The following is a 13,863-nucleotide window of genomic DNA, read 5'->3' as shown; positions in this document are numbered from 1 at the left end:
CTTATAGTTATAAGTGGTATTGTGTTTTAGTGGATATAAATGAATGACAAATTTACGATGAATATTACGACAGTTATTTGTTTTAAAATAATATTAGGAATAGTCTTACTTTAAACATTTTCAGACATCAAGGTTATTACAAATGATGGTTAAATATAATGATTAACAACACTTTATAAGAATAACAATAAGTCTGAAAAGAGGGCTAAAGGTAAATGGTTATTTGTACATATCAACTAAATATAATAGCTACATTTTTTTGGGTAACAAACATCCATTACAGTATTTAATTGGATTTTGTGAGTAAATAAAAATATAAGAAGCAGATCATTAAAGGTTTTTAGAATGAATAATTTTACTTTTTCAGCAGCCATGAAATAACCAATTACAGTTAACTGTCGGGGGTAAAATCGTGTTGGAGTCTGTTTACAGGATAATAATGAAATGAAAAATTATGTTTAACAGCTGTAGGGATTATTTTTTTATTTGTATGACCATAAAGAATTCTATTGCTATATAACAATGTTTTTATTGCGCTAAATAAATAGGAACATTTAAGCTTTCGATAGCAACATCCTAAAACATACACTAAGCCTTACATTTGTTTCAGTATTTTTTATTTGTTTCCTGCCATATCACGCATTGGAACTGTGGTGGTATCTTTCTCCGACAGCTCAAAACGACTATAATGATTGGACACACGCTCTGAGAATAATCGCATTTTGTTTAAGGTAAGCAAATTATATGTAAGTTTCGAAAACAATCGGAAATTAATTAAAAAATTGCTGCAATTTAGTAAAAATCCCTGTGAATAAGATTTTTTGTATCTGTATCAACAGTCGTATCTCTAAGAATGCTAAAACAATACTTTACCAATATTGTGAGAGTCACGCATGTTTTCATTTAAAATTTTATCATAATATCTCCGAGGAAACGAAAACGAAACATCGTTTAGGTTATTCATTAATTGGAGAAATGTATTTAATTAAATGAAAGAACTTTGACTATATCTTATTTTATTATCTTGTGCTTAAAATATTTTTTTTTTCTAAAAATAAACATCTTTATTAATATTTAGTTGAAAAGAATCATAGACGTAAATCTATCCAGTGGTAAAATTAAATTATCCCCAAAAGAGCTATTGATAACATGAAAAACTTTATAATATCATATTTTCAGGCTTAAAATGTTCTCTAAAGTCATGAAAAGTAACCAAATAGTAAACAAATGTGAATGATGTTATATTTATATACTAATTTTATTCCAAGAAAATTATTGAATGATTGTTTTCTTCCAACAATTATACTTACAAATCCGAAAAACTTGTATATAACGCTATTATCTATCAATCACTTAGTCTTAACGAAACATAAATAAAGATTAGGGTGAAATCCTCACACATTGTACACTATTAGAAACCGTTGTTAAGCCATAATACTCTAAGTAACATTGGTTCAACCAGTTTTCTGAACTCCTGCGTTAACCCGGTCGCGCTTTACTGCGTGAGCGGTGTCTTCAGGCAACACTTCAACCGTTATCTTTGTTGCCGCCGCAGCGCCCTGCATCCTACTTGCAGTTCTAGATTGTCACGGACAGCTATATGCGAGACCTCCTTTAGAAGCACCCAACGCCATCGTTGTAGGTAGGATGAGAAAATCAGTCTTTATTCAATAACGGAATGTTATTGATGCTGTGTATCGTGTATTGTCTCGTGGAGTCCTAGTGCGGAGTTAAGGACAATTAACTCATCGAAAACGTATGTATGGATTTTATTTTGCATCTACCAGATTTATCAACTCCTGCGTCAATCCTGTCGCTCTATACTGCATGAGTGATGTCTATAAGAAATATTTCATCCGGTATCTATGCTGCGGGCGAGATGTATTTCGAAGGAATAGTTTCAAATAGCCATACAATATTTACGAGACCTCTTTTTGTATTTCAAGGCAAACGCTTTCGAAATCGTGAGTAACATTCAAAATAATATTGTATTAAATATGAATAGATTATGTAATTTCTCACGAGTCCAGGAGACAGCGTTAACTGTAAGTAGAAATGTCATTGCCAGCAAATCGTTACGTGATCACAACGAATTGTAAACTGCAAATCAGCTGCCGCCGATACTGCTCAGGGTAATAACTGTTCATAGTTTCATAATAAAAAACAAATATTGTACGTATGAATGTGTATGAATTTTAAAAATCGAATAATCTTTTACGCTTTCAATTGATATTCTACTAAAATTATTATGCACTTGAAAAAAGACTTCGATATTTAAGACATATTAATACTTTAACAGGAACCCAACAGAAAGTGTGGTGATATCAAACTACGACTACGGTAGCACGAAGAAGAAAAACAACATCATATCAAGAAATAGTGCTGACGGTGTGACTATCATGACAATAAGAGACACGAACGACTTCATTACTGACATAAATGAAAAATCTGTTGATAGATAAACCGACGACTTATTTCATAAACCGACCTAATTCATAGCAAAACGTGTATTTAAAAGGCCTAAGGTGATTGTCTGATCTAAATAATAATACAAGATTTTAGTATTAATAAACCTACGGTAGATTTAATACCAAATCAATTGTAAATAAGCTTGTTTGTAAGTAACATATCATACAATGAACGTTCTATATATATTTTTCCAATAAAAAAGATATAATATGTTAAGTCTATATATATATATATATTTGAATAGTTGATATAATTTATTGAGGCTTAAACAGTGTCTATGTTATCATGTCCTTAAAACTAACGTAAAAACATTTCATAAACCTGGCTAAATAAATTGGTTCTTGACATTTTAATTTATACTGTGCTTAGTAAATAAGTTAGGGATTCCAAATTAAAAGACAATTGAATTATTCATAAATTATGAATTTGTCAAGATGTACCATACCTAGTAATAAAGTATAGTAAGTATTTTATTGAGTGGCTTTACTGATTTACATGCATGGAGTAATTGTAAGAATATTTAAAAATTATATAGTTTTACTCGAACTTGTTACAAAATGGCGTTTCGATATAAATATACACTATGTAGTAAAAAATTATAATTTATTAATATTAAGCCTAAATTAAATGTACATACCATGTGGTTATTGTGACCTTAATTATGTATGTATCGTGTTTTAAATTAATAGATTATAAAATATAAATCAATCCAAGTAACTATCTATAGGTATTTTTTTTTAACATTGTTCTAAAATGCTTTAGAAGTTATTGCATTCTCTTAAAAAGTTATAATATAATTTGTGAAAATGTATTTTTTTTTTCAACTTTAAGATTTAAATTGTAATTGTAATTAAGATCTGCTGATCGGTTTAAAGATTGTGTTATATAACTGTCATATTTGTATAAAGTTTTGTTTGAAATAAATATATTAATTTATGGAAAACTGTCTTTTTTTTCTATAAGTGTTTATGGAGGTAAAATTAAATTTAGACGTAGATTCAAAATTTAATAGTCCAAGCAATAAATATGTTTACACGTGCGTACGTTTGATCTCCTAATATGAGTCTTAAGTAAATATAACAAACGTTCCTACAGTCTGATTTATTAGAGGATACGAATACTAACAAGAATTAATTTCGCTGCGCAAAACGGATTTGTAAACTTTATCAAGGCATAAATAAAGGAATGTCTTAAATTATTCACATGTCTGTCTTTATTCGTTCTAGGAAGATTCACTGTGACTTAACAGGTTTTAGATGTAACGGCACGTTTATATAATCTTATATATATTTTCAAGAATAAACATTGGTATGTACATAACAAGAAAACTAAACAACAGTAGGAATCTGCGAATCGTTCAAGTAAAGTGTGGGACGAAACTAATTTTAGAACTAAATAGAATTTTGCATTAAAGTGCATTTTTTACAATATTTTTCATAAGTTTAACATTTGTGAATGTTTAAAAGTAAATTGCCTTTTCTTATTCAAATTAAAAAGAAATTTCTTATTGAAATAAAAAGAATTTCCCGTAAAATAATAATACATTGCAGACAAGCTCTAGTTTGAATTATGTATATAATCTGTTTAGAGTAAGAATAAAAACTTTAAATTTTTTTCAAATACTTTTTGTAATTTATTGTCTTTGATACGATATAATTTTAAGGACTTCAAGGAAAGGTGGAGCTTACTTAATTGAACAGTATATTTTTTAAGTCTCTATTTATACCCAACGTTGTAGATTTTTTTTATATAGTGATGCTGATGATTGTCTGATGATGACCTCCCAGAGAAATAAAGTGGAGACTTTGAAAATTTTGTTATAATACCAGTTTATCAACGTGGTTTCACCTGTTCAGTAACCGTTCATTACATTTAAACTTTTCTTCATACCATTGATTTGAAACCGTGTAGTTTCCGAGTTTTCATTAATTTTTTTTCTAACCGTTTACGTATGCCCGTTTTCTGCTCAAGTAGTTATCTCGACATTCGAGAATTTTCTTTTGGAGATAAAGCAGTCACAAAAAATGGTCAACAAGATATATTTTTTAAAAACCACTTAACTATAAAGAAAAATGTAAATCTAATCACCACAAAGTATTTTTTCAAATTATTAATAGTTTATCAGAAATTATAAAACAAAATTATTTTATAATTTTCAAGTCAATTCATTGAATACATGTAGGTTTGTGTACAATATTATGAATTTTAACTGCTTTATTTAGATGCTAAAATACTATAACGTGCATTACACACAGTGTGGTGGGTGAAGCTATTGTTCGCTTTATCTCCCAAATGCACGCAACGTTCGTAGAAAACATTGTTGGACTATTTGCTTTATATTGCTGCATTTTCCAAACACAGCTTTAATCTGAAATTGCATAGTCAGAAATTATATTTCAAACAAATTACGTCACAAGTATATTAATGAAAATATATTTTTGTGTTGGAATGTTATGTATGAGATAACAGATAACAGGCTTCGTTCAGATTAAATACATTTTTTTATTATGTTTATTAAAAATAACAACCTTTCTTATATTACAGGTCGTTGTTGACGTCTTGAATAAGATGTTCTCGATTTAATTCTAGCATTTTTACCAAAGAATGTGTCGATAAGGTGATAGTTGTTTGCCAGAGTCAAAATATTAGGTATTAAGAAATATATACATACATTTAAGTCATAGATAGTTAGAGAAACAAAGAACATTATTAATTTTAACAATTTGTCTAATATAATCTGATTTTGTGGCGAATATGTTATTGGTTCAATTTATTATTATTAATTTCCAAGAAGATCCGCAAAGTCGAGTCTCGGCAAGTTTAGATAACAGGTAATCGCTTTGGTGGTAAAATTGCAATCATATATATGTATATTAGAAAATTTTGATAATATTTACAACTGTTGCCATAAATGTGTAGCTCATAATGCTACGCTTAGGAAAAGAACACCGCTAAAACTTTTGTCAATTTCTTGATGTTAAGATATTTCAACAGCTATGTTTTATATACAAAAAAAAAAAAACATTACCTACATATGTATATCAAGCGGCAAATAGTATTGAATATGGGTATTTAGATCAGCGAATTTTTAAAGGACAGTTAGTTGCAGTAAGAATATTGTTAAGTAAATCATTAAAGATGATTTAAAAAGTATAAAATACATATAGGCTTTCCGATCAAATGAAAGTAAGTTTAAAGATAAAGATTTGCAAATGCCCTAAATGTTCTTACCAACAAGTGGAAACGAAAAACTCTGTTTTTACCTTTTGGAATATACAATTTTCTTCATATTAATGTATTAAATTATTTATAAAATCAACAAATCATTATTCAAAGTCAACAAAATGATATTTTGTTCTTTTTTCATAGTGAAGAAATTTCCTTTTTAATCAGCAGTAGTTTGATTTTCGTTTGGACGCAAATAATAAATAGGTATAGCATTATTATAAAGAAAAGAGTTAAAATCTAGAAAATATAAATCATTATTATGCTTAAAAAATATAATGAAAGTGATACAGTATTTTAATGAATAGTATACAAAGTGCTTAAAAAAGGATTATATAATTTTTTTTTTTTTTAATATTGCCCAAATAAATAAAATTTTTGAGGGGCCCATTTTATGTACCAATTGTTTGTCTGTTAATTCAGCGCTTTAGAAACATGACAGATATACAACATGTTTTGGAGGAACTATCGCTCACAAACAAACATTCAAAAATTAATCTAGTCATAGAAAATACTTAATGTATTTGGCATGTAATGTTGAAATAAGTTTGATATTGTATTAGAATTTGGTCGTATGAATGTTAATATGAAAAAAAGACGATTATTTTGGGTAGCCATGTTATAAAATTCTAAATAGTTTTTTATAACCTAAAGTGGCTCTCTATTAGCTTTTCTTAGAAAAAAATTGTAAAAGTGGTGCTTTGAATTCCCGACAAGATTTAAGAAATAAAAAATGGGGATAAAATGCAAAATATTGAGGTTAAAAAGAAATGCGCTGAGAAAAAAAGTGCTATTTTAGTGACACTGAGTTATTTTGTAATGGTTTTAAACTGATATTATGAAAACAATCTGTGACTTTTTAAAACTTTTTTATATTGAATGCTTTTTTTTAAATTCGTATGACAAAGATTTTTCATATTTTTGCAAAATAATGAGAGAAATATTATTGGTACATGAATAATATAATAAACTTTTACCTACCCGCATTCTTCTAATAAAAATATTTTTTACGAGTAAAATAAATTTTACACATGGATGAAGTTTGAAGAGAACGTCAACCACGTAGTAAAATTTTCCATCATAATTATTCAGTATGTCACATCAGTTTATTCTATAAGCAATAAAAAATATCTCAACCATAACTTTAGTATTCGTAATTACTTTTTGAAGCGCTAATGCAAAATAAAATTTTATATTTGCATATTTGTATACCATATAGAATCAAATTAAATTACTTTTTTAAACAACGTATTACAATGACATATTGATGATACTGACATGCCAAAATAACTTGTTACGCAAGCGCAACCTACTAAACAATGAATTAAAATCGCCGGGGCAACATCGTTGTATAGATAAAATATCATATTACGAATGACGTTGCTGACTCCACGGATCGAACACCAAACCGTATGAACCAGATATTTCCTGATACCATACAAGTAATGGAATGGCATTGCTATCCTAACATCGGGGCAATCATGTAGTCTTAGGTATAGGATATAAGTTTATTATATATTTTTTATTATAATATACATATAAGTAAGTTTCGTAGTTTTCCTGGAACCTCTGGTTGCCACTCTATATAATTGACTTACAACAATGTGTTATAAACAGTATTGTCGGCTACTTGAACAAAGAATTACGAGTAGTTATAGATGCAGTTTTCATTCTAGATTACTGTAGGAACTACACTCACGTAGTAACGTTTTATGTTCTTGTAGGTTGTAATATGTGTACGTAATGTGATTTACGATTTTAATATTATAATGAAATTTTGAGCGCTATTACATCAATATTTTACAAACTTTTCTTGCAACACAATGTAACCAAACTATAAATTCTTTTATTAAAATATAAATTCTTTTATTAAAACAAAATCAATAAAAATATGTAATGAAATAAAAAAATCCTGGAAAATTTTGATCTAAACAAGTCTTATACTTAAATACATTTCATAGTTAACCACTGGGGAGATGAATTTGCCCAAGGGGTTTTGCAGTAGAATTAAAGTTGTTTTTAAATACTATAGATTGTTGTTCTATACTTTGTAGTACTTCTTAAAACTTATCTAAATGTGAATATATTTCAAAAAAAGTTTATTATAAAAGCGTATGTGTTAATTAGGTATAACATTTAAAATTAATGAGATCTAACGTCGAAAAAGAAATATAAACGAAACGAAACGTCGGAAGTATGTATGTATTTTTTTTTTAAATAATAAAATACGCGTAGTATAATTCCAAAAATATTAGTTTTATAATAAAATTAATAATGCAATGTATATAACTTTGTTGACACAATATAGTCATTTATCATTGTCAAGATATTTATATATTAAATTAAAAATGAAAATTTGTTGTTAAACTTTATAACATAAATATAATTTTAAAGTACGAATTACCTAGGTAACGCTGAAAATATTTAGAATATAAAAAATGGCTTACTTTAGAAAGTTAAATATACTTTTATGGTTTTTCTAAGTAATCTCCGTTCCTCTCTACACATAGTCGCATTCGATTGAACCACTGTGAAAAGCAGTGGGCCCACCCTTCCTCAGGGATCTCTTCTATGGCATTTTCATACGTTTTCACCGCATCTACAGGGCTCATAAAGCGAACGTCTCGAATTTTATCTTTAATTCTTGAGGATAAATAAAAGCCCGAGGGTGCCAGGTCACGGTTGTATGGCGGGTGACTCATTATCTCGATACCTGCCATAGTCAAATATTCAATAGTCCATTTTGTGGAGTGAGCTACAGCATTGTCGTGGTGGAGGAGGACCCAGCTTCGAGGGCGCTGCTGTAAATTTTTTCCTAAACAACAAGCAAAAGACGATTGACATACCAGCCTGCAGTAATTGTCCTTCCATCTTCTAGTATAATTGTCGCGAAATAACCTTTCCGACCCAATAATGGGGCAATAATCTTTTTTCCTTTCTTTACCTTAGTTGGCCGATTCTCGAAAGGAAACATCTACTGAGCTGGTTGTCTTTTGGTTTCGGGTTCGTAGCAATATATCCAGCTTTCAACACCTATGACGATTTCAAATACAGCATTTGAGTCACCACCGTTGAACTTATCTGACATTTGGCAACACCTATCAATGCGAAGGTGTTTCTGGTAGTCGGTTAAAGTATGGGGAATCCATCTGGTACAAAGCTTCCTGAGGCCTGAATGTTCATGTGATATTTCTTTTACTTGACTCATAGTAATGCCTAGGCTTGCCCATATCTGGTGATAGGTCACTCTCTTATCTTCCCCTATCATGCGTCGCACAGCACTTATGTTACCTTCAGTAGTCGCTATTAAAGGACGTCCCTCACGCGGATAGTCATTGAGATTGCTACGTCCACGCTTAAACTCGTTAAACCAATTAAAAATAATGGCACAAGATCGGGCTTCATTAAGAATTGCTAATCTCAGCCTATCATAGCTTTGTTGTTGAGTAAGGCCACAGCGAAAGTCATAATAAATCATTGACCGAAAATTTTCTCGCGTTAAGTACATTTTCACGTGTAACGAGAGTTTTAGATTTGCCTCCAATTCACAAAACCAAATGATAGATGAATGCAATTTACTACATTACGTTACCGAAGAGTCTTTAAATTGAAATTCAAGAGAAAATTTCATAATAAGAGTTTCTAACTGGCCCATTTTAAAAATTTTCAGTGTTACCCACGTATAAATAGTATGTTTTAGTATGTATGTGTTGTGTTTATTTAGCTAAACCACATAACTGAGTCTTTGTCCTCGAAGGACAAGGGCAAAGGAGGACATAGTATCAGTGCAGGCTTACGAGTTATCAAATCTTAACTTAAGAAGTAAATAATGTATGGATTTATTTTGTTCTCTTGTAAAAATTTTGATAAATAATTTTAAACATATGAAATCTTATTTTTGTCAGACCCAGTGAAATTATATAAAAAATAAGAACATGTAAGAAAAGAAATTTTAGATGAATAATGATTTGAATTTTTTTATTGATTAATTTTGTCATTTATAATATTTTTATTTTTTAATTTTAATTATTTTTTGTTAGGATATTATTCTACATAGGATATACTAAAAGGTCATTAATATGCTAATTGAAATAACAATAGTCGCTATAAAATTTAGAAAATAAAGACAAAAAAAAATATTCCTTTTAAAAATAAAGTTATTTTATTGTCAATTAAGAATAACTCGTTTCATTGCGGTATCACTAGAGTTTCTATTTGAAAAATAGTAAGTAACAAAAGAAAAACTTATAGTTTTAAAAATTTTCCCCTTTTACTGTTGCAGTTTTAATTAAGAACCTTGCGGAAGTGGAAATTTTATTCATATAATATACATTTTTTTCTGAATATAAATTTTACCATCACTTACTTTCCCTTGCTCTCTCAATTTTCTTAAAAGGGACAAAGTTTTACGTTTTCTATATTAATATAATTTCAAAAGCAATGTATATTCTATCGGATTATATAAAGGCATCATACCATTTCTATCTCACTTAGAGATATTTTTATAAGCTTTTGATTTTTTTAAATAGAATAACAAAATATAATAAAGCTTTTTAAGATAAACAATACAATTTTAAGCGTTGTAACGTAACTGTAAAAGCTCTTCTATGAATAAGGTAATTGAAATATTATATAATATAAGACACTAAAAAATTCAGAGACGAAAAAGCAAATGCAAGTACTCCCTTTGTATGAATTAAGATCAAATACCATTAATGTAAAGACATACATAAAAAATGATAATTTATTTTAGAGAAGTAATAGCGTAATTTCTTGTTTGCTATAAATATTGAGGTAATATTACTAAACTTTCAAGTTTTTTACTGAGGCCCATTTGTGTATAAAATATATCGTAATAAACAATTGTTTATATAAGCGTATATTAAAGTAAACGGCTGTTAAAAAATTTAAAAGTATAGGAAGAAAAACTATTGTATTCATTTAATTTCATACGAAAATGTGATAAAATTTTGAACAACTGAAGCTAAAAAGTTTATATTCAGTAATAAAAAAAATTATGTAACGGAATTTAATGTCGATTAAATGTGCAATATTTTATAATTTTTAGTTATTCCGTAAACAAAATAAAGCCATAATCTTTCTACTACCATTGTACCTGGTCAATAGGTTTGTTTTTAGATTTAAGCGGGTTATTTTTCAGACCAAAAATACCTCACCAATATCAAGCTCCCCTGACAAAATTTGAAAGCAAAACGACGTAAATTTATCAATCTGAGCTTTGTTGACGATCAATGAGGTATATTGGAAGGAAATTAGTCATTGATGAATTTGTATGTAAACTAATAAAAATAGCGCAAAATTATAAAAATATCTGTTGTTAATGGGTATTTCTTTCGAGGATATAGAATAATATTCGTAAATTCACAAGGTTTAGGCAATCGGTGAATACGAAAACATCATTCCATCAAATAAATTATAGATATAACCTTATGAACTGATGAGAAAATCAAGGATAGGAATAATCTGATGGTAATTGAGGAAATTAAAAGTATGTTTTTTGGAACAATATGTTCACTGAAAACTTCATCAACTAGTTGAAATTTTGGCGTGAAGCAAATTTTTGTTAGGAGTAACAGAAGGTCAAGAATCTCGGACATGAAATATTTTGCATGGAAAAATAACACCTGTTATAGAAAAATTTACGTTTTCTACTTTATATTACATTCATTTTAGAAATGTGAACAGTCGTCGGTGACGCAAGACTTGTTAAGCAGTTTCATAAAAAAAAAAATGAATTGAGAATGAAAACTAAGAAAAAGAAATTAAAAATTTTATAGAAATATTTTTTATTTTACAAAAACGAAATACATTTGTATTTTTCATATCCTGTTTTTCATACTATCCATGTCGCATTTTCTTCTGTCAATATCATTATTTACATTTTTAATAATATATTTTTATTTTTCTCAGTTTTGTCTAACCCATCATAGTCTATATATATCTGTGTTTTAGGGACAAGCTGACCCAAACAATTGTATTATGATAGTATGATTTGTATTAACAGGTGAGTGCTTCTCCCGTCTTGACTTTCATACACTTCAGAAGGCAACAAGCATAAGCGTGAGGACTTGTTCACTTTTTTATTAACATATAAATATAAACAACTATTAAAATTTTATTACATACTCGATATGAAATGTTGTTTGTTATCATATAAACTAAGATAATGATTAAGTAATCAGTTGTAAGTTTATTCAGTATTTGATGCTTTTGATGTATGTAAGTAGATGTCGATGATTTATAATAATAAATATAATTTTTACGAATTGCAATCGTGTTTAGTTGAGATTTTTCAATATTTCAATGAAGCAGTTAACCGGAAATCTTGATCTAGATAAGATTTGCGCTTCGATACTCATGCTGCAGGCCAACAACAGGGAGGAAGTATTGAAGGATTTTCTCAGAATAATTCACAGTAGCACATCAAAATATAAAGCACCTGATGTTATGTTCTCATTTCATGCTATTGATATGGTACCAATAAAGATAATAATAGCCTTATAAAATTATAAGAATATAAATAACGTATTTAATAAACCTTTACACGATAAAAAAAAACTTTAAACTTTTTTAATGCTTTGCCACTGGCCGCCGTAACTCTTTATTTTGTTTTTATAAAAAAAACAAAGCCTTGAGCTAGAATAAGACAATCTGCACTGATTTAACCGTAATCGTCATAACTTCACATTAGAGCTATCCTTAATATAGAATTTTTATTTTTGTATACACGATAGTGGATTCCACAATTAAAAAATATACAGATAGATATACTTTTTGTCTACTACTAAATATTGAAAACGGGAAAGCTTTGATAATTTTTTTAGTTGGTTATATATAAAACAAAGATCTTGTTTACTCATCTTGGCTGTATACATATATTTAGCTTTTTATCATAGTTTTTCGATAAACTCCTTGTTTGTAATAAAATTTCTACTTGGCGTTAACGATGAATCTATTGCAAAAATAAACTTTTTATTAGAGTATTAGAATTTAAATGGTAATGAAGAATTTTATATCATACAAAAATAACAATGCATTTGCATTATTTCTCTCTCTTATTTATTATTTAATACCAAAAACAAGTTGAAATGTTTTTTCAATTTAAGTATATAATGGCAAATGTTTCGACAATTTCATATTTTTTTTTAATTCTGTAAAATTTACATTAAAATCAGGAAAAAGGTTTCATTGTAGCTGCTCAATAATGTAAATAACTTGGATAGACTGAAGAGCTCTTGTATTCATTTTCTTTACATTTCATGCATATACTCTTTCACCTATATCGTTCACAGCTTAAATTGCTCCTTAGTCGAAATTCTTCTAGTTATTTGATAGTATTTGAAAACCTAATTTTATTTTCTGAGAAATTTTCACAATTTACATCTTCGTTCTCCAGCAAGACTCACACTATTCACTCCTTCATACCGTACTGGTATCCTCTTGACTTCTTCTACAGTTTACAGTTTCACAGAAAGTGGCCTCAATAAAAAGATTTTCAAGAGAATATACTATTTATCGGAACAAAACAAAACATCTTAAGGATGATTTATTATTTTATTTATTAAATCTTATTATTTTTATATTTAGGTAAATTTTACTCGTAGGTAAAAATTATGTCATTATGTCAATATAAATATATACATATATATATGTGTTTGTGTGTGACGTGCTAGTAGGGGTTTGATCTGGAGGCTGTGGGGTCACCTGAACCCCCTAGAAGTCGCAGCTGACATTCTAACCTCCTACTGAGAAAAGAGTTATCACCCTTCTTTTCTATATATATATTTATTAACACTCTTTTCTTATTTGGTTTTAAAAAAATCTTTGACGTCATTTCATTGAAACGCAAATACTTGTTCCTTTTCTTTAATATTTAAGAAAATTTTCTGCAATAATGTCTTACTACTAAGAAACTCGAAAAAAAGTTTCGGCACTAGGGGTAGTAAATGATGCAGCCAAAGAAGCGTTTAAGTTTTTAAGGCTTAATCATAGTTGAGGAGGAACATGCAAAAAAATTTATGACCTTTAATATAAAACAAGGAAATTTTAAAAAACACACGCATAAAATAAAATTTGAGCAATAATATTATTTCGAATATAAACTAGCTAATTTTCTAAGCTATTCTATTGTATTCAAGTTTAAATTAA

The 13,863-nt window shown here is 28.4% G+C and overlaps 2 protein-coding genes across 9 annotated transcripts in view; one reads left to right on the top strand and one right to left on the bottom strand.

The window, feature by feature from the left end:
• The window catches only part of LOC116771381 (neuropeptide CCHamide-2 receptor-like), a 30,855-nt gene extending 27,443 nt beyond the window's left edge, over positions 1–3,412 (top strand). For 6 of the 8 annotated variants that reach the window (XM_032663226.2, XM_061523327.1, XM_032663225.2 and 3 more), the window contains 3 exons: positions 611–731; positions 1,463–1,642; positions 2,300–3,412. In XM_032663226.2, coding sequence (XP_032519117.2) covers positions 611–731; positions 1,463–1,642; positions 2,300–2,462 — 464 coding nt within the window. In that variant the 3' untranslated portion in view covers positions 2,463–3,412. The remainder of the gene's footprint in view (positions 1–610; positions 732–1,462; positions 1,643–2,299) is intronic. The other 2 variants (XM_061523330.1, XM_061523331.1) reach the window with 2 other exon arrangements.
• A 4,750-nt stretch (positions 3,413–8,162) lies between these two features.
• On the bottom strand, positions 8,163–9,172 carry LOC116771417 (histone-lysine N-methyltransferase SETMAR-like). Its single transcript, XM_032663266.2, has 2 exons — positions 8,673–9,172; positions 8,163–8,568 (listed from the first exon to the last, which is right to left on the bottom strand). Exons 1-2 carry the CDS (start codon positions 9,170–9,172, stop codon positions 8,163–8,165), a joined length of 906 nt encoding a protein of 301 aa, XP_032519157.2.
• Positions 9,173–13,863: the final 4,691 nt, after the last annotated feature.

Source organism: Danaus plexippus, chromosome 17 (assembly GCF_018135715.1).
Source record: "Danaus plexippus chromosome 17, MEX_DaPlex, whole genome shotgun sequence".
NCBI lineage: Eukaryota > Metazoa > Arthropoda > Insecta > Lepidoptera > Nymphalidae > Danaus > Danaus plexippus.
The sequence above is the reverse complement of the archived record's forward strand: the minus strand, read 5'-3'. Positions and strand labels throughout refer to the sequence as shown.

What these genes read in the sequence shown, in the direction of transcription:
- LOC116771417 (XM_032663266.2), bottom strand. Translation starts at nt 9,172, where the DNA reads ATGATTTATTATGACTTTCGCTGTGGCCTTACTCAACAACAAAGCTAT. An exon ending in ACCAAAAGACAACCAGCTCA is followed by an intron (nt 8,569 to 8,672) that starts GTAGATGTTTCC and finishes CAATTATACTAG; the next exon opens with AAGATGGAAGGACAATTACT.